The 18,672-nt window shown below is 51.4% G+C and overlaps 2 protein-coding genes across 12 annotated transcripts in view; one reads left to right on the top strand and one right to left on the bottom strand.

Annotated features, from left to right (window-relative positions):
• Window positions 1-569, bottom strand: part of LYRM4 (LYR motif containing 4) — an 88,606-nt gene extending 88,037 nt beyond the window's left edge. For all 3 annotated transcript variants that reach the window (XM_060403796.1, XM_004019146.6, XM_042237131.2), the window contains exon 1: window positions 24-569. In XM_060403796.1, the coding sequence (XP_060259779.1) occupies window positions 24-109 (86 nt within the window). In that variant the 5' untranslated portion in view covers window positions 110-569. The remainder of the gene's footprint in view (window positions 1-23) is intronic.
• Window positions 1-18,672, top strand: part of FARS2 (phenylalanyl-tRNA synthetase 2, mitochondrial) — a 315,728-nt gene that overhangs the window by 12,611 nt on the left and 284,445 nt on the right. For 5 of the 9 annotated variants that reach the window (XM_027958610.3, XM_027958609.3, XM_060403795.1 and 2 more), the window contains exons 1-2: window positions 868-966; window positions 14,120-14,206. The exons of 1 other annotated variant lie outside the window; for it this stretch is intronic. The gene's annotated coding sequence lies outside the window, so the exon portion shown is untranslated. Of the gene's footprint in view, window positions 1-867; window positions 967-1,826; window positions 2,073-14,119; window positions 14,207-18,672 lie in introns of those variants that run through there. 3 more of the 9 variants (XM_042237127.2, XM_042237128.2, XM_027958611.3) reach the window with 3 other exon arrangements.

The raw sequence follows: 18,672 nt of genomic DNA, 5'->3' as shown, positions 1-18,672 counted from the left end.
CCCCGAGGGCGCCCCCCGCTCACCGGTAGTTGTAGGCGCCGAAGCGCTTGCTCTCCCGCAGCATCGCGCGGTACAGGTCCAGCACCTGCGCGCGGCTGGACGCCGCCATCTTCAGCGCCACACGCAGGGGGTCCTCTCCGCCGAGGCCCCGAGTTTAAACTCGACCCGCGAAACCGCCGCCGCCGCCGCCGCCGCGGGAAGCGCGGGCGGGACGCGGGCGCGGGGCTGCGCGCAGGGCGCGGCCCACGCCCCGCCTCAGGGGCGCTCGGGCTCAGGGGCGCCCCGGCCGAGCGGAGGCTCTGCCCGCGCGCCCCGGACGAGGGGCCTCCGCCGCAGGGGGGCTCCGGCCGCGCGCCGCGGGCGAGGGGTCTCGCCTCCAGGGGGCTCCGGCCGCGCGCCGCGGCGCAGGCGGGCTTCGGGCAGCTAAGGGGGCGGCGCCTGCGGGAGGCGTTCCCGGCGGCCGCCCCCGCCCCGGGGTCCCGCGAGGCAGCCGCCCGCGGAGCGCGCGGAGCGGCCGAGGCCGGACGGCGGGCGGCGGGCCGCGCTTCCCGACGGCGGAGGCGGGGGTCAGCGGGCGGCCGGGCGGGGGCGGCCGAAGCGCTCCGCGTCGCCAGGTTGCCGAGCGCCCGCTCCATCCCCGCCCTCCGCCCGGGCTGCCCTCGGCGCCGCCTGAGCCGCCGTGTGGGCTGCGCGGGCGCCGACTCCGCCGGCGCCTGGGTCGGGGGCGAGGGGCGGGACCTGGCCGTGCGGGGCCCGGCCGCCGCGGGCGTGCGGGGCCGCGGGGCCACCGCCCGGGGCTCCTCGGCGCTCCGGCTCCGCCGAGGGCGCCCGCCCGGGGGCCTCCGGCGCGAGGCCCGCTTCCTGGGCAAGATGGCGGCGCCCAGGCGTGTGTGAGCGCCGCGCCGAGGAGCCCCGCGAGGCCCCGAGCCCTGCACCCCGGCGGGCTCGCGTTTCCCGGGAGCGCGGGTGAGTGCGCGCGGGGCGCGGCGGGCGGCCAGCTCTGCGTGCGCCCGCGGACCTCTGTGGTCTGATGGAGAGGCGGCACCGGGCGGCCCGGGCTGGAGCCGGGGGACTTGGGGGGCTAGGGGGGCTAGGGACTCTGTTGGGACCGTGTCCGCCCTCCAGGCAAGAAGCGGAGCAAGTCTCCTCCTGAAGCTCTTCCTAGCCAAGTCCTCTCCTTTCTCTAAAGAGGCCAACTTTCCCGATTCCCCTTATTATCCGGGTGGATGCGGTTTGCTCTGTTCCTGGAACGTAGAGCCCGACGCGGGGAAGCCTCCGCTGATTCTACTCAGTGTTTGCAAAGCGCTCGTCTCGGTTTTTGGAATCTTTGTGTCTGTAGCCAGCGTTGGGGACAGCCAGAGTTCTCTCCTCCAACGCGGTACGAGGGGTAACTCACACGAGAGAGACAAGTCTCCGTTCACATCTCTCTTTCTCCCACCACGCTGTTTATGACGGTGTTTCCTTTATCTCATTTTGAAGTCACTCTGAGTCAATTTCGAAGTTTCTCCTATTTTCAGGAACTTTAAGAGCAGACACTTTAGGGTACTTATAACCTAGGGTCCTTGCGTATCTACATATACTTGTTCTATTTGTTATGCTACCTGTTGTAATGGCATTTTTCAAACGGCACGGAAAAGAAACCACCTTTATTAAAATCCTCTTTCGCTTCCCATTTGATTTTTGTTATGCCTCATATGTCTCTGAGTCGCAAAGCTTTTTACAGAGTAGCCAAGCTCCTGTTTCTCCTGCAGGGTGGTCAGTCATTGGGCATGCCTTGCTTTGGGTTAATTGAAAGCAGTGCTGATATTTTGAGTGTATCCTTTCAGTTCAGTTGCTCAGTCGTGTCCGACTCTTCCCGACCGCATGGACTGCAGCGCACCAGGCTTCCCTGCCCATCGCCAACTCCCAGAGCCTGCTCAGGCTCCTTTGGCGTTACTCAAATGATTCAAGAGGGACTCGTACATTATTATAGAAGAAGATCCAGAGCTGTTTTTCCTTACTGTGATAACACAGTTGAGTGCTGATGATATAAATTAGGAGCGTGGCACCTGGGGAAACCACATTAGTGCACGGTAAGATAGAGAAAGCTATCAAAGTTAGAAGAAAAAACATGAACGTTATTTGGGCTTGTTTAAAAACAGTGGGGATTGCATTATCTTAATGTATTTTGCTTTCATGTAGAAAATGAAGTTGGAATAATTATTACGATATGCAGTTATTTGTCTCATAATCATTACCATATACAATTAACATATCTAACTGACTTTAACTGTTTTTAAAGAAAACTTTCCAAATAAAGTCTTTGGAAAGTCAAAGAAAACTTTCCAAATAAATATATAAAGTTTAGTTTGTTTGGGTAGTCTAGTCACCTATTAGTACAAGGAGTTAACTGAATTTAGGGAAGTGAGAACTTCCCAATTTCACAAAAAATACTTTATAATTTTATTTTAAATAATCTGCCATTATGTTGAATATCATTGGTTTAAAAGACGAATAAAACCCAAGAGAGTGGCTGTAGGTACTTTTTAGTTACAGCAAGCTGCTTTTTTTTTTAAATTTGCCAGAAAGGTATTGGGTCAGAAGCAAAAAAGCTGCAGTGAAATTTGCTGAAGTTAAGGACCACCAAATCCCAGATGCTTTAAACGTTTGTTCCTAAAGTCAGATGATTTCCCAAATAACCTGTCCAGGATGTAAAGGGTGCTGGCAGTACCGAAGCTAAAATTTGTTTTTCTGTAATGGCAGATTGTCCGAAATCCCATGTTTAGAAGTGAATGTGTTTAAGATTTGAATGATGTTTTTGGACTTCAAAAAATTACATCTTTATATTTTGTAATTTATTCATAATTTGGAAGAGCACTGGTATTTTCCCTGTGCGTAGCATTATTTAAATATTTTTTCAATAAAATCCGAATCTCACACTGTCAGTTTTTACCCTCACTTTAAGGCTTGTCCTTGTGCCTAGCCCACTGTGGATTGCCCCACAGAATAAACTAAGGAAGCTGAGCAGAGTAGGTAACTTGTGTGGTGTCTTACATCTTGCTCTGTTTGTACTAGAAGCCTAACTCTTCAAGAAGACTTTCTGTAAAGTTATACTTCATATGTAATTAACTTCAAGTAAGCAGCCATTGATTTTTGACCCATTTTCAAATGTGATAGTAGATTCCTAAGGGGATACAGTAATGACCATAACCCTGGAAGGTCAAAGGTTAGCCAGACTCGGCCCCAGGTGTGTGATCTGTGACCTGATCACCTTTCCCTGCTTACCTCCTCTCTTCAGTCCAAAGCAGAAGGGAGATGAGCTGTACTCTCCCTACCTCCAGGGACAGTGCCAAGACCAGGAACGTCTTCTCATGAGTCTGTGCCATAAGCTGAACGGTTGTGAAACTCTGCACCTCACGTTGCGACTCTAACCCACGGCCTTTTAATTGTAGTCACTCACTTGGTGTCTGGACTTACTGATGCTCAGGTTCTTTGTGTCTCAGCGCAAAAGGAATTCAGGGGAGGCAAAGTGACAGGCAAGCAGTAGATTTATTAATACAGGTTTCTCCTGAGAGATGCAAGGGGCTGGGCGAGGGGGCTCCGCCCTGAGGGTTGAGTGGGCTGCATTTTTATAATCCAAGGACCGTCGGGGAGGGGAGAAGACCACGGGTTGAGTTCCTCCTTCACATCGGGCTAGAGCATTTCTGACTCTATGAGGTCATACTAGGAAGGTCATAGCAGTTATTCAAATCAGCAGAAGGGTGGTGCCGTTTTTTCCTTTCACTTAATGGCCTGAGGCATGTGACTCGCTCTAGGTGAGCAAGCCTGCTCTGCTCTCGGATGTTAGGTAGGCTTTCTTGTGCTGTCATCAGCTCACAGTGGCTCCCAAAGGTCCCTTGGCTTCCCTCTCTGTAATCCCCTACTGGGACTTCTGCAGCCCCCTGTACAAGGCTCCGGTTCCATCCCTGTCAGCGGTAGTCCCCCACCCGTCCCCATCGCCCCCCAGCTCCAATAGTGTGTTGAGATCCTTACCCCCGTGTGCTGTGTTAGGAGGTGGGCCTTGGAGAGGTGCTTAGGTGTTGAGAGCGGAGCCCCCAGGATGAGATGCGTGCCGTTATAAAAGGGACCACAGCGAGCCCCCCAGCCCTGCCCGCTGTGTGAGGACACAGTCTGTGATCCAGGAAGTGTGCTCTTACCTGGCTCCAGATCCGCGGGCAGCCCGGTCTCGGGCTTCCCAGCCTGTAGAGCTAAGCGGTGAATGCTTGTAGCTTATCAGCCCCCCGGCCTGCGGTGTCTGAGCTGAGACGCTCTGTTCTGGTTCTCTGGAGAAGTGGTGTGCAGGGGGTTGTGCTCGCTGAGAGTGAACCAGGTCTGGCGGTGCACAGGTTTTTCGTTTGCTTCCTTTTTTGTGTTACATTCACATAATATCCTAACTTCAGAAGCTTATGCTTTCTGCAAAATAAGGGAAAATGAAGGTTTTTCTTTCTTTTTTTTTTTTTTTTACCAAGCTTTATCCAAAATGTTAATGGCATACTTTGAAAGGAACCTAATTTTAATTACTGACATATTTTTGGGTAGAAATGTCCCTTCCGGTGGGTGTCAGGGCGTGTGTGGGGAAACAGTACCTTCCTTAACACTATCTCTGTAACCGTTCCACCTCACTGGGGTTTTCTGTTTACTTAGTTCTGTTATTGGCCTTTTCTTCATTAAGACAGAAAAATAAAAACCTGACGTGATAAGCATAATGTCCACGTCTGACTCTTAATTTGGTGGGAGGATGCAGCCTCCTCCCCCCGCCCCCGCCCAATCTCAGTGTTGCAGCTCATCCCAGCAGTGGAGGTTCTGTCCTGTCCCCAGCATGACTGGTGGGAAGGGGCTTCCTGGTGGGTGGCTCTGGCTGGACCAGAGGAGGCCAGGCGCTGCTCTCCAGATGCTGTGGGCGCCCCAGAGGGCTCTGTGTAGAGGCCCCAGGCGAGCGTCCTGTAGGCCTTGGGAGCCCCTGTGACGATGCCGGGACTGTGAGAGGCACGGCCGCTTGGTTGCGAAGGAAGAGAAGGAAGTGAATCCGGGAGAATGACGCAGTGTGTGATCGGACTACTGAGTTATGGGCAGAGATGTTCAAAGGCCTAGAGGGTGTGTGCAGCCCCCTAGCAGTGCGCTGTCTGGGGGGCAGTGACTGGGCGGAGGTGCCCGCCGCCTGGGAAAGGTCACCCACCCAGTGAGGGTCATCCTGGCAGCTGGGTCTTGCAGCTCGACATCAGGGTGAGGGGTCGGCCCCCGGCTGGAATGCTGACACTCCGCCACTCGGAAGCTGCTCAGCCTGAGATGGAGGTGTCTCCAGTGCCCATGTGGACACAGCCTGTTACGGCACAGGGTCGTCAGGAGCCTCACTTAGCCCCTTCCCTCTGCTAAGAAGTAACAAAGTTCATTGCACCTCCTGTGCCTGCCCACTCAGAAGTCTGTCCTTCCAGAAATGAAATGGCAGAAAGGCAGGTGGTTTATAGAAGACCAACGGCTGAGGATTATATATGGACTGCTGTCTGACTCCACCCCCAGAACAGATTTGGGCGTCAGTTCACTGCTTTGCTTGGTGTTTCAAGTCTGATGAGACAGCTGCAGAAGGCACGAAAATCAGTTTCTGGAATGTGCAGACCCCCTCCCAGCTGAGCACATGGGTTTTTCAGCCCCTCTGTTTGGAAACTGTCCTCTTAAATGTCTTATCTTTCTAATCTTGGCTTAAAGGTGATTTCTTCAGCCAGCCCTCCCCGGCTGCTCACTGTAACTAAAAATCGTGTCTCCATTTGTATCTTGGGGTTTCTCTTTATCTCCTACTTAAATTGTTAGTTTTACTCACTGCCATGCTGGACAACTGGCCTCAGGCCTCACATAGGTGGGGTTGAGCACAAGTGTGTAAGGTGAGTGGACGGAAGCTGCTGTGGGTGCTTCAGGAAGCGGCCCTTAGTGCCTAGCGCAGCTCTTGTCTGGGAGACGTTCAGGGAAGATGGAAGTGTTTCTATCTGCCTTGCCCACTGTGGCAGCCGCCACCCACATGTGACTCTTGAGCACTGGAAATGTGACTCGTGTAACTAAGGAGCTGAATTTTTAACTTTAATATTACATTTAAGTGTTAGCTGAAGTTGTGTCCGACCCTTTGTGACCCCGTGGACTGTAGCCTGCCAGCCTCCCCTGTCCGTGGGATTTCCCAGGTGAGAATTCTGGAGTGCGTTGCCATTTCCTTCTCCAGGGGATCTTCCCAACCCAGGGATTAAACCCGGGTCTCCTGCACTGCAGGGGGATTCTTTACTGCCTGAGCCACCAGGGAGGCCATGGTGTTTACGCAGCCTGCTGTGGTTTAGCTGCTGCTGTATTGGACACCACAGTCTAGAGGATGTGATTCTGTTAGCTTCTAACCTTGAAGAGCATAACCACTGACTACAAACCCATCGAGAAGAGGGACTCTCCTCGCCTCTGAAGAGGGCTGCTCGTGGCAGTTTCTCGTGCTGCTGGTTTTACAGTGCACGGCAGGCGTGTGTCACGGTCTGCTTGAGAAGCAGAAGATCCTATGTCCTCAGTGGCCTTCCATGATTTGGGATTATCGTTGCGCTTTCCGTCCATTCTTTATTTTTTTTAATTTTTAATATTTTAATTGCATTTTATCAATAGTCCGGAGCCCTTCCGGGCTTTAGTTTGTGGGAGGATCCTTCAGGAACCAGGGCTGAGTTCTCTGCATTCCAGCCTTCTGCGGCTAACCGCCGTCAGCTGGTACTTAGGCAAGAATTGCTTTCTGACTACGTGGCATGCACCTGACCTTGAAGGCCAAAAGCTTTTTAAGTGAGGAGTGGGATTAAAAAGAAGAAGGAGAATTAGTGGATTAAATTTTATATGTTAGTACTTTCCAAGTGACTGTAGGGTTAGAAAAAGAATTATCAAGATAAACTTTTAATAATTACTGTATTGGAGCCATAAGATCTACCCTCTGATGTATTGATTTATTTGTCTGAATTACACTTTTCTCCGTATTCTCTATGTCAATGCTTTGTCTATATTGTCTTAGGTCTTGAAATGAGAAATAAAAAGAATTAGTAGTTGCATCTTTTACTTATTAAAAATAAAATATTTAAAATTCATGTTTCATGGTGGATTTTTAAAAATTGTGTTTCTATGTTGACATAATAAAGTTTAGCATCCTGGCCATTCTAACGTGCAGCTCAGTGGTGGTACTGCATTTACCATCACTGCCATCCTGTGGCTGGAACTTTGTCATCTTCCCAGACCCCGATGAACCCTGACTGCCTGCTCTCTTCTCCCTCTGGCCCCTGGGAACAACTGTTTTACTTTTTATTTCTATGAATTTGATGAGTTTTAAAATTCTTTTCCATAACTTATTGTCCAAACTGATATATAATGCTAGTATCTACGTGTCTCCAGGAATCACCTCATTTAAGATGACCTTGGCCTTCCTAATGCGTAATTGCCTTACCTTGGGAAATGGCAGACACTTCTCATTAAGGACCCGAAATTATCCGCTTTGGTCCCTGCTCCCAGCCATCACTAACCTTAACATGCTCACCTCGAGAAAGATCATCTCGCTCATTTAAGAAAACAGTAACTCTAGAAAATGACTTTTTAGTGACAGATGGTAAGATGGACTTCCTTGTATATGTTGTCATGTGCTTGGGATTCCAAACTTTTTACCAATCTCCGCTGAGAAAGGCAAAAAGAACCAAAAACAGTCACTTAGTATTTTTAATACCTCCCACCTTAGTGTATAGGGCTTTCCCGGTGGCTCAGATGGTAAAGCGTCTGCCTACAGTGCGGGAGACCCGGGTTCAGTCCCTGGGTCGGGAAGATCCCCTGGAGGAGGGAATGACAACCCACTCCAGTATTCTGGCCTGGAGAGTCCCATGGACAGAGGAGCCTTTGTGTCCATGGGATCCACAGAGAGTTGGACACGACTAACGCACCTTAGTATAACATCACTGTGGCCCCTGGACACATCTGAATTGACGGGGTCAGGATGGGGTTTAGTCCCCTCGTGAGCACCAGGAATCTGGGGGATTTGAAGGGAAGCGTGTCCCTCACCAGATACTTTTTAGTCGCTCGGTCTTACTCTTTGTGACCCTACAGACCGTAACCTACCAGGCTCCTCTGTCCATGGGATCCTCCAGCGAGAGTACTGGAGTGGGTTGCCATCTCCTTCTCCAAGGGGTCTCCTGACCCGGGGACTGAACCCACGTCTCACGTCTCCTGCCCTAGCAGGCGGGTTCTTTACCACCAGCCCCAGCTGGAGTACCCAGATCTGGGCACAGTGCATAACGTGAATGAGAGGAGGCGACTGTTCTGAGCGGAAGGCACTAAAGCCTGTTTAATTGCCCTGGGGAGATGCTGAGGGTTGTGTTGCTTGTGAGGGTGGGCAGGAGGGCTGGATGGCCGAGACCTTGTAGAGGCAGTTCGAGGCCCTGCCGATTGACTGGGGGCGGGGGAAGGTCGGGAGTGGCCTCAGGTCCCCGGGTTGTAATGCACATGGTGTGCAATCAAGGTCGTTTAGTGAGTATGCTTGTTCGTGCATCACGTACCTGTGCAAGAAGTGAATCTTTAATTCACTGCAGGTGGAATTGTTGAATTAAATATGTGCCTTCTAAATGTCAATATGTTGTCAGGCTTTCTTCTATAGATGTTTTACCGTTCATGCCCATTTCTTAGACCCTTGTAGTATGGTATCAACATGCTCTTCCCCAATCTGTAGATTGTCAAAAGTCTAATTGTCATTTTAATTGACATTTCCTTGAGCTTGAACATTGTTTTATAATTTTCAGAGGTGTTTCTGATCCCTTTCAGCGGCACTTTGTGTCGCTCTCTGATTGCCGTTTCTCTCTTCGGAAGTTGGACTTCTTGGCCTTCTTATGGGGTTTCTCACATCACAATCCCAGAGTTTTGGTGGATGTATTGGGATCTTATTAAGGCAGTTCATCTTCATGAAGAGGGAGTGTTTTGTTTCGGCAGGTGCCTTCAGAGCATCTGGGGGCTGGTCATTTGGCTCTTCTCCTCTGAGCCCGGGGTCAGCGAGTGGGCTGGGCCTCCCAGCCTGATTCTGTGCCTGGCAGCCGCCCCTCGCCCCCTGTGGCCTCGGTATCCCGTTCCCTCAGCACTTACTGCTTGTGTGCCTTTCATTTGGGATAGCGTTTGCGTATCGTTTTAAGTGCATGTCTTACTCATCACTGAAACAGCTTTTCGAGGATGGGGAACTCTGTAGTGACAGCTTCCTGTCCCCTCATTTGGCCCTCTGCGGTTTAGCTGTGGTGTTTCACAGGCGACCAGTGTTTGCAGTTGCTTCCTTGAAGTGCTACTCCCCTGTCTTAGCCTCGGTGATGCTCAGAGCTGAGCTCTCCTCCCTCCATGGGTGGGCTCTCCACGCCTCCGCCCCCACCCCCGCCCCGGGCCACCTCCCTTGACCTGCTCCCTCCCCTTGTGACTTCGTCACCGATGTGAACATCACTGACCGTGTCCATTTGTTTGTCCCGCCAGCCTCTCCAATAGCGGGTCTAAAATGATCGCATTCTTCACTCCACCCCGAGCCCGCTTCTCCACTTGCCATGCCCGCTTCTGTTTGTGGTCACCCCTTGGGTTTCCTTAGTGGTCCTGGCTGCGTCACGGGTGTGCCCCTGCTGCATGCCACCTGGGGAGCCCGGTGGCCTGGCGGGAGGGTGGGGACAAGGAGGGCAGGGGGCAGACGCAGACACCTCTTCACAGCCGGACGTCGGCCGCCCGTGCAGCTCAGACTGAGTGTGTGCTCGGAGGGGAGGGGGCGTCTGGAAGGATTATTGCTTGGTCACTACGTCTCTGCAGAAAGAAAAGTTATTTAAAAGCAAAAATGAGCTGTTGAATTTTGTAATGAAGAGACCGGATTTCACCGCATGAAGACTTGGGTGATTTATAAGTCTTTAAACCCCAGTGGAGGAAAAGTTATTACTTAATACTATCTTAGACATTCACTCTTACTGAAAGAATCTCGGTAGAAGACGAATTAGAAACTTCAGGTGCTGCTTTTGCCTCTGCCGGAGGGTTGGGGCAAATTATCTTCCTGTCACGGGCGATTTGGAGCTTGAGGACAACAGCAGTGTTAGAACGGGAACTTTCAGAGCCAGCTTCGACCACAGCGGAGTGACCGCGAAGGCCGAAGGTCAAGAGTGTGATGGATTGGGTGATTAGGATTCCTTTTAAAACCAATTAGAGGTGGCAGGTTTGCCACTGGCGAAAAGTGCTGCAAGGAATGAATCTCATCAGCACATAAAACTTCTTGGATCATCAAAAAAGGGTTTAATGTTTAAAATATAAGTACACACACAGACACGACCTGCATAGGAATCCTTGTTCGTGCTATTTTGCAGTGTTGTGTCCAGCCTGGTTTTCCTGTTAAATAATATACAGTCACTCAGTTGGGCGTGTTTTTAAATTTTTAATTCAGTGGCTAGTGTGCTAAATGCTGCTGTTTCCCAGGTGGTGCAGTGGTAAGGAACCCACTTGCCAGTGCAGGAGCTCTAAGAGATGTGGGTTCGATCCCTCGGTCTGGAAGAGCCCCTGGAGGGGAAATGGCTACCCACCGCAATATTCTTGCCCGGGGAATCCCATGGACAGAGGAGCCTGGAGGGCTACTAGGCCACGGGGTTGCAAAGACTCGGACACGACCGAGAGTCTAAGCACTAATGAACCTCAAGAGGTTCCTGTCGCTGAGCCCCAACCCTAAATGTTAAGTGTATTTGTCAGCTCCGTTTATCCACTGTCTGGATTTGTCTTTATATTTGGGACCTTCTAGGTGAGTGGATTTGTGGTCAGGCATTTGTGTTTGGGATCCCTGGCTTGGCAGAGGGGCAGAGGGAGCAAGGACTGGTGTTTCAGAAGGGAGGAGGAGACGGAGAGCAGAGAAGGGGGGGTGTGTGTGAAGTAAAATTTCTCAGGAGTGTCTCACGTGTCAGACACCAAGAAGGAAAGCAGATGAGAAGATACCAAACAAGAACTGAGAGTAAAGTACTAATGATGAAGATAAGGGTTGTTAGAAATGAACGTTGCTTCAGTGTAACCATCCTGGTGTTTTTATTCTAGCCTTCTGGGGGAGGATGTTGAGTCTTAGGTAGTCAGAGAGGTTAAAGTTGGCTATTAAGTGGGATACACAGGGGCTAGTTAGGACTCTCCGTGACCCCATGGACTGCAGCCTACCAGGCTCCTCCGCCATGGGATTTTCTCTGGTGGGCTGCAGTCCATGGGGTAGCGAAGAGTCAGACATGACTCAGCGACTTCACTTTCACTTTTGACTTTTATGCATTGGAGAAGGAAATGGCAGCCCACTCCAGTGTTCTTGCCTGGAGAATCCCAGGGATGTCAGAGCCTGGTGGGCTGCTGTCTGTGGGGTCTCACAGAGTTGGACACGACTGAAGCGACTTAACAGCAGCAGCAGCAGCAGCAGCAGCAGTTAGGTCTCTACCTTTGTATATGCTTGAGCGTTTTCATAATGAAGTGACTTCTAAATGACTAACCAAAGTAAAATAGTCTTGATTATGATTAAAGGAGAAAGAATTTTTATGGATATCAGGGCGACTTTTGTTCTCTTCTTCACTATCAGACCCGTGTGATAGCATTAGCCTGTGAACCTATTTTTGAGGCAAAATTACTCACAAACAATTTAGGAAATAGACAAAACCATTTTTTAAAAAAAATGTGGTCTCTCAGCTCTATGTGTGAAGACTGCAGAAATTAGGTGGTTTCTTCATCTTCATCCGATGGCAGTGGGTTTGTCCCAATACCAGAGCATCTGCCCTGGATGGCAGCCCAGGGCTGGAGCTGTCTCGCCACAGAAGCTGTGCAGCTCTGGGGGCCGGGGAGTCAGAGTCTAGTCACTGAGCATCTGTTTCTGCAGAACCCGAAGTGGGGCCTGAAGAGGGTGCTCCAGAGACAGAAAGGAAGAGAGAAGCCCGTATTTGGAGGAGGAGACAGCAGCCCACTCCAGCGTTCTTGCCTGGGGAATCCCAGGGACAGAGGAGCCTGGTGGGCTGCCGTCTTTGGAGTCGCACAGAGTTGGACATGACTGAAGCAACTTAGCAGCAGCTTGTATTCACCGCCCTGTGCCCGGTGCTCTAAACGCTTCCTGGATGACCGGTCCTCACAGCAGATATGTCAGTTAGCGGCTAGTCTATCTTGTTTATTTTCTTTTTTAAATTATAAAATTTATAAGACAAAAATGACCATCTTAAACATTTTTAAATGTGCAATTCAGTGGCACTAAGTACATTCACATTCTGGGTAAACCTTCACCACCATCCAACTCAGAACTTTTTCATTTCCCCAAACTGAATCTCTCAGTTCAGTTCAATTCAGTTGCTCAGTCACGTGTGACTCTTTGCGACCCCATGGGCTGCAGAACGCCAGGCTTCCCTGTCCATCACCAACTCCGAAGCTTGCTCAAACTCATGCCATCCAGCCATTTCATCCTCTGTTACCCCTTCTGCCCTCAATCTTTCCCAGCATCAGGGTCCTCTTCAGTGAGTCAGTTCTTCACATCAGGTGGCCAAAGTATTGGAGTTTTAGCTTCAGCATCTGTCCTTCCAATGAATATTCAGGACTGATTTCCTTTACGATTAACTGGTTGGATCTCCTTGCAGTCCAAGGGACTCTCAAGAGTCTTCTCCAACACCACAGTTCAAAAGCATCAATTCTTTGGTGCTCAGTTTTCTTTATAGTCTGACTCTCACATCCATACATGACCACTGGAAAAACCATAGCCTTGATGAGATGGACCTTTGCCAGCAAAGTAATGTCTCTGATTTTTAATATGCTGTCTAGGTTGGTCATAACTTTTCTTCCAAGGAGCAAGCGTCTTTTAATCTCATGGTTGCAGGCAGCATCTGCAGTGATTTTGGAGCCAAGAAAATAGTCTGTCACTGTTGCCTTTGTTTCCCCATCTATTTGCCATGAAGTGATGGGACCGGATACCATGATCTTAGTGTTTTGAATGTTGAGTTTTAAGCCAGCTTTTTCCCTCTCTTCTTTCATTTTCATCAAGAGGCTCTTTAGTTCCTCTTCACTTTCTGCCATAAGGGTGGTGTCATCTGCATGTCTGAGGTTATTGATATTTCTCCTGGCAATCTTGATTCCAGCTTGTGCTTCATCCAGCCCGGCATTTCACATGATGTACTCTGCATATAAGTTAAATAATGGTGAGAGTATACAGCCTTGACATACTCCTTTTCCAATTTGGAACCAGTCCGTTGTTCCATGTCTGGTTCTAACTGTTGCTTCTTGACTTGCATACAGATTGCTCAGGAGGCAAGTCAGGTGGTCTGGTATTCCCATCCCTTTAAGAATTTTCCACAGTTTGTTGTGATCCACACAGTCAAAGGTTTTAGCGTAATCAATGCAGCAGAAGTAGACGTTTTTCTGGAATTCTCTTACTTTTTCTATGATTCAAAAGATGTTGGTGATTTGATCTTTGGTTCCTCTGCCTTTTCTAAAACCAGCTTGAGCATCTCGATGTCCTCAGTTCACGTACTGTTGAAGCCTTGCTTGAATCATTTTGAGCATTACTTTGCTAGCATGTGAGATTAGTATAATTGTGCGGTAGTTTGAACACTGTTTGGCATTGCCTTTCTTTGGGATTGGAACGAAGACTGACCTCTTCCAGTCCTGTGGCCACTGCTGAGTTTTCCAGATTTGCTGGCATCTTATGTGCAGTGCTAACCTCCGTCCTCACTGAACTCCTAACTCCCCAACCCTCCTCCGCAGCCCGTAGCAACCGCCATTCTCTGTTTCTGTGCGTCCTCATATACATGAAATCAAACAGTGCCTTGCCTTTTCATAACTGGCTTATTTCTCGGGGCATGGCTATCTTCAAGGTTCACCGCATCAGAGCGCATCAGAGTTCCCTCCCTTTTCAGGGTGAGTGACACTTCGCCGGGGGTGTGCACCGCGTTCTGTCCATGGCTGCGCTGGCGGGCACTTGGGCCGCTGCCCCGTTTTGGCTGTTGTGAACATACTGCTGTGACCACGGGTGTCCAGATACGTGTCCCTCTGTCTGCTCTCAGCTCTTTGGGGCGTAGTCCCAGACGTGGAATTGCTGGACCCTGTGGTAATTCTGTGTTTGATATTTTAGGGGCCACCAGACTGTTTGCCACAGCAGCTGCACTGCTGTCCATCCCCAGCAGCTGTGCCCCAGGGCTCTGATTTCTCCAGGTCAGAGGTGGGTCCATTTCTTTCTCCAGGTCACGGTGGTGGGGCGGGGGGGCGCGTGGGGAGGTTACGTGTGCTCACACTGCTCAGGTGCAGACCTGAATCTGAGCCTGATGGTCTGCGTCTAGAACCTCTGACGCAAACACAAGAGGAGGTGCAGAGGCTCGGATATGCTGTTCAGGGCATTGTGCATGGGTTCAAACCCAGGCCATCTGTTGTCACAGCTCATGTTGTTAAACATCTTAGATTTAATATCTCTGTATGTTTTTTTCCCTGCCTTTCTAAATTTATGCTGTAGAATGTTCTCTTATTTAAACTATCTTTCAGGATGTATGCAGTATGTTTGATTTTATTTAAATTCTTGGGTCAAATTTTGCCTGTAAATGCTTTGAATAAATGCAAATTGATCCTGCCGAAGTTTTGTATATATCTCTGCTCTACCTACCCCTGCCAGAAGTTTGCTTTCCAATAAAACTAAATAAAACTATCTAAGCTGAATTTAAATGGGGGGAGGGGGACTTGGAATGGATCAGTGGTAAACAGTGAGGACTGAAAAAAAAAAAAAAAACCTCAGATAAAGTGAATTTTCCATCTTTATCAGTACGGGAGCAGCAGCTTGGAAATGTATCCGCTTCTTTGATCCTTGTGTGTGATTTGCTAAGAGCCTCTGCATTGTCCCTCACAGACTAGGTCGTGCAGGGCCTGGTGGCATCCTGAAACAAGCTCGTTCCCTGGGGGATGCTGGCTCAGTGGAGGCCAAGGGTCAGCTCCCGATGCGGCCTGGGTGCATAGCCCCCCCACGGTGCTGCCGGGGTGGTGCCCCCTGCAAACGCCGACCGAGGGATTCTGCACCCCGCTCTTCTGGGCAGGCCCTCTGGGTGGGTGACCTCTCCTGTGCTGTGTTTGAATGGTGTATGTGTGTGGGGGAGCTGTGTGTGCGTGGCCCTGAGCCCCTCCCAGGCCGGGGGTGAGTGGCTGGTCCACCATCGTAGCTGGTGGAGGTGTAGACAGAGGGCCCACAGTCACACTCAAGCCGACTCTGCTCTGGATGGGGTCTGCAGAATCGTCCCGAATCCCATGGCTCACAGCCGTGGCCTGCACCGCAGTCCACCTCCAGTGATCCTCCGGTCCCTGGCCTGGCGTGCGCGCTGGTCATGGGTGTCTTTAAAGAGGGTTGCAGATGGTTCCAGATGGTGTGGCCCAGGTATGGAGCTGTTGCTGTCATTTCTTTTGAGCACCTATTCTTTGGGCTGTAATTAAGATTTTTCTCATCCCCAAAGCTACAGAACTGTCTTCCCCAGCGTCCTTGTTAGCAGGGCTCCCTCTCACCTGCAGGACTCCCTTCTGTGTTGGAAGGTGGTGTTCACTCCTCACGGAAGCCGTCTCTCTGTTCCTGACTTGGTGCCAGTGGCCGTAGGCACTCATCTCTCTCCCTCTGCGGAGCCTGGCATTCGGGAACGCAGAGGGAGGGCAGGGCTGGGCTGGCCCAGATTTCTCTGCCGGCTCTGGGTCACTGCATCCAAGGGTGGTTTCACCCCGCCAAGCTGAAGGCTCTAGTGGGCTTTGTAGGCACCCGTGTGACCGCACCTGCGGTGTCCCATTCTCTGCCTCAGCAGAGGTGACAGGTGGTTTCTCCCCCCTCCCACTGTTATGATGATGCGTTTCTGGGCGCAGTCATTTTTCTTTGCTCCAGATGTGAAAATCTGAGCTTGCTTCCTATCTATAAATGATCGAAGAGCCCCGTGTGACCCCCTATAAATCCGGTAAACAGATAACTAGCCTGGCAGCGCATGCGGCGTGCCTGGGGAGTCCTTGGCCTCATGGTGCTCGTAATGCAGGGGATTGACTGGGCCTAGCAGATGGGCGCCGCTCGTATTTCCCTCGTCGCTGACAGATGCGCGGGGGGGCCGGGGGGGGGGGGGGGGGAGGGCGGCTCTCCTGGGCTGCGCTGCGCAGCCCTCGCCCCCGGGACACCGAGCGCCCCGCCCCCTTCCCCCGCGGAAGGTGGCAGTGGCTTGCTGATGTGGGCTTGTCTGCTTGTCCTCACGATAAGGCCTGCGTTCGTTTTTAAAAAAGATTATCTTTGAACGATGGAAGCATCAGAGATGGATCACAGAAACAGAAACAGCCAATAGAAATAGAACAGGAGAAAACACCCGCTTTGCTGTCCTAAAGCGATGTTACCGTTTTCTTCTTGGTGATTTTTACATGGTTGCACCTGTTGGTTCACATCTGCGTTTCCTCTGACTGCTCTGCGGTCTTCATCGTTACCATTTTAATGGTTGCATAATATTCTGTTTCGATTCTGTACCATCAAGTCCTTGATTCTGTAGTTGACAAGTACCTTGCTCCCAGCTCCTCGTGGCTGTTAATAACACCACAAGGTACATCTTTGTGCCTGTAGCTATTTCCATATTTTCAATTAGTTTCTGATGATAGAGTCCCTAGTGGTATTATTAGGTCAAGGAATAGGAACAGTTTTATGGCTTCTAAAACGTACTGCCAGATTGCTTTCCAGAGGAGTGGAACCAATTTGCAAGGCCATCACAGAGTCGTTTGCTTCCCAGATGGCCAGGCAGGATTATGAGTGCAGCCTCTCACGGCAGGAGAGGAGGGGTGTGGGTAGGTGTGTGTGCACATTTGTGTGCGTGTGTGCATGTGCTGTGTGTGTGTGTGTGAATCTTTCTGGTTTGTATGTGCACTGATTTAAGCCTCAGTGCCGTTATGCATTGTTCTTAGTAGGAATGTGCTCGGTATCCAGTTCCCATATGAGGTTTGTAGTTCCAAGTTTAATACACAGCGTGGTGGACATGGAGTTGGGCTTCCCCGGTGGCTCAGCAGTAAAGAATCTGCCTGCAATGTAGGAGTCGCAGGAGACTCAGGTTCAATTCCTGGGTCAGAAAGATCCCCTGGAGGAGGGCACGGCAACTCACTCCAGTATTCTTGCCTGGAGGATCCCTTGGACAGAAGAGCCTGCTGGGCTACAGTCCATGGGGTCACAAAGAGTAGGACATGACTGAAGCAACTTAGCATACGTGCACGCACAGACATGGAGTTAAGCAAGTATATATACGTTTTCTATTTCCTTGGAATTTGAAATTTTAAAAAAGTTGGCAAAGGCGACTTGGCAAGCGCATTTAGCCATTGTGATGAGGTTCTGATCGGCCCCCTGCTCTTCAGGAACGCCTGCCGGTGTGGGGGTGAAGGTGGACTCTGAGGAGCTCGGGAAGCAGGAGGGAGAGCCCTGGTAGTGCCCGAGCACGTGCTCGGGAGCAAGGCTGGCCCGGCTGCAGGGTGCACTGCCCAACGGTCTTAAGGGTGCTCCAGTGGAGGGCTGAGCTGAGGACTTGGGGGTCCCTCGAGGCTTTGTGGGAAAGGTACTATGATTCATTAGCAGTTTGTTCTAGGTCTTTGTCATTGCAATTTTCTTCAATTCTTTATATTTCCCATTGGATCATAAGCGTTTAGTGCCTTTAACTGGAGACTGGACCTTTTGAAGTTGGTTGTCTTTCTGTCCCTTCCCTGAGGGGTTGTGTATTATGCGTGCAGGCGATGGCTTTGTGGCTTCTGATTAAGTGGTGAATGGATGAGTGAGCGGATGAGTGAGGGGCATTAGTACTCCATCTCCGTGGCTCCGGGAGGGGTTCTGAAGCCCGGCAGGCAGGCTGAAGGCCCGGCGTGTAGAACCCGCAGCGAGTGCTCTCTGGGGTATGGGAACTTGATTTTGAGCTGAGCAATTTAGGAGAGGCAACGCTGGAAAAGACGGTAGGCGTGTGTGCAGGCCTCCAGGGCGCCTGAAAGGGCCTCCTCGTCAGGTGGGTGGGGACGCAGAGCCGGAAGGCCGCGTGTCCTCCCCGGGGCGCTCCGGCGGAGGCAGCAGGGCGCGCGGAGCTGCCTCTCCGGCCTCAGCCCAGCGCCCTTCCCTGCTGTCTCAGGGGGACTTGGGGTGCTTGACTGGTCACGTCCACCCCCACCATGCCCTCGCTGGATGTGTGTTTGGGGTGCTCTTCACTGTACACCCACGTTTCCCCTCCCTTGTGGCTCTGCAGATCTGAGTGTGAAGCTTGTGACCTTGACGCAGCAGTCAGACTGGGCTCCAGAGCGGTGCAGGCCGAGAGATTTGGCCTGAGAGCCGAGAGAGCGCGCGGGATCAAAACTCAGGGTGGGAGCAAGTTAGAGCTGCGTGGTGTCTGAGTCTGAACGTGAGCGCCTTTTCCTTTTGCGAGGGAGACTGGTCCGTGTCAGCTGCGGCGCTGATTTGCGTGCGTATCTGCCACAGCTGCGATCCTTGCAAAAGTCTCGTCGCGGCCCGCGTGCGCGGAGCAGAGTCTGAAGGTCGTCAGGGAGCAGTGACCCTGGGCCTGAGAGCAGAAGCCCCGTGGGGGGTGCTCTGCTCCCCCTCCAGCCCCCGCCCCCTGTCACTGACTTGCTGAGGCTCAGGCTTTACTGGGAGGAAGCCCCCGAGGTGTCAGATGA

The sequence above is a fragment of the Ovis aries genome, chromosome 20, assembly GCF_016772045.2.
Source record: "Ovis aries strain OAR_USU_Benz2616 breed Rambouillet chromosome 20, ARS-UI_Ramb_v3.0, whole genome shotgun sequence".
Taxonomy (NCBI): domain Eukaryota; kingdom Metazoa; phylum Chordata; class Mammalia; order Artiodactyla; family Bovidae; genus Ovis; species Ovis aries.
This window is presented reverse-complemented; position numbering and strand designations above follow the sequence as displayed.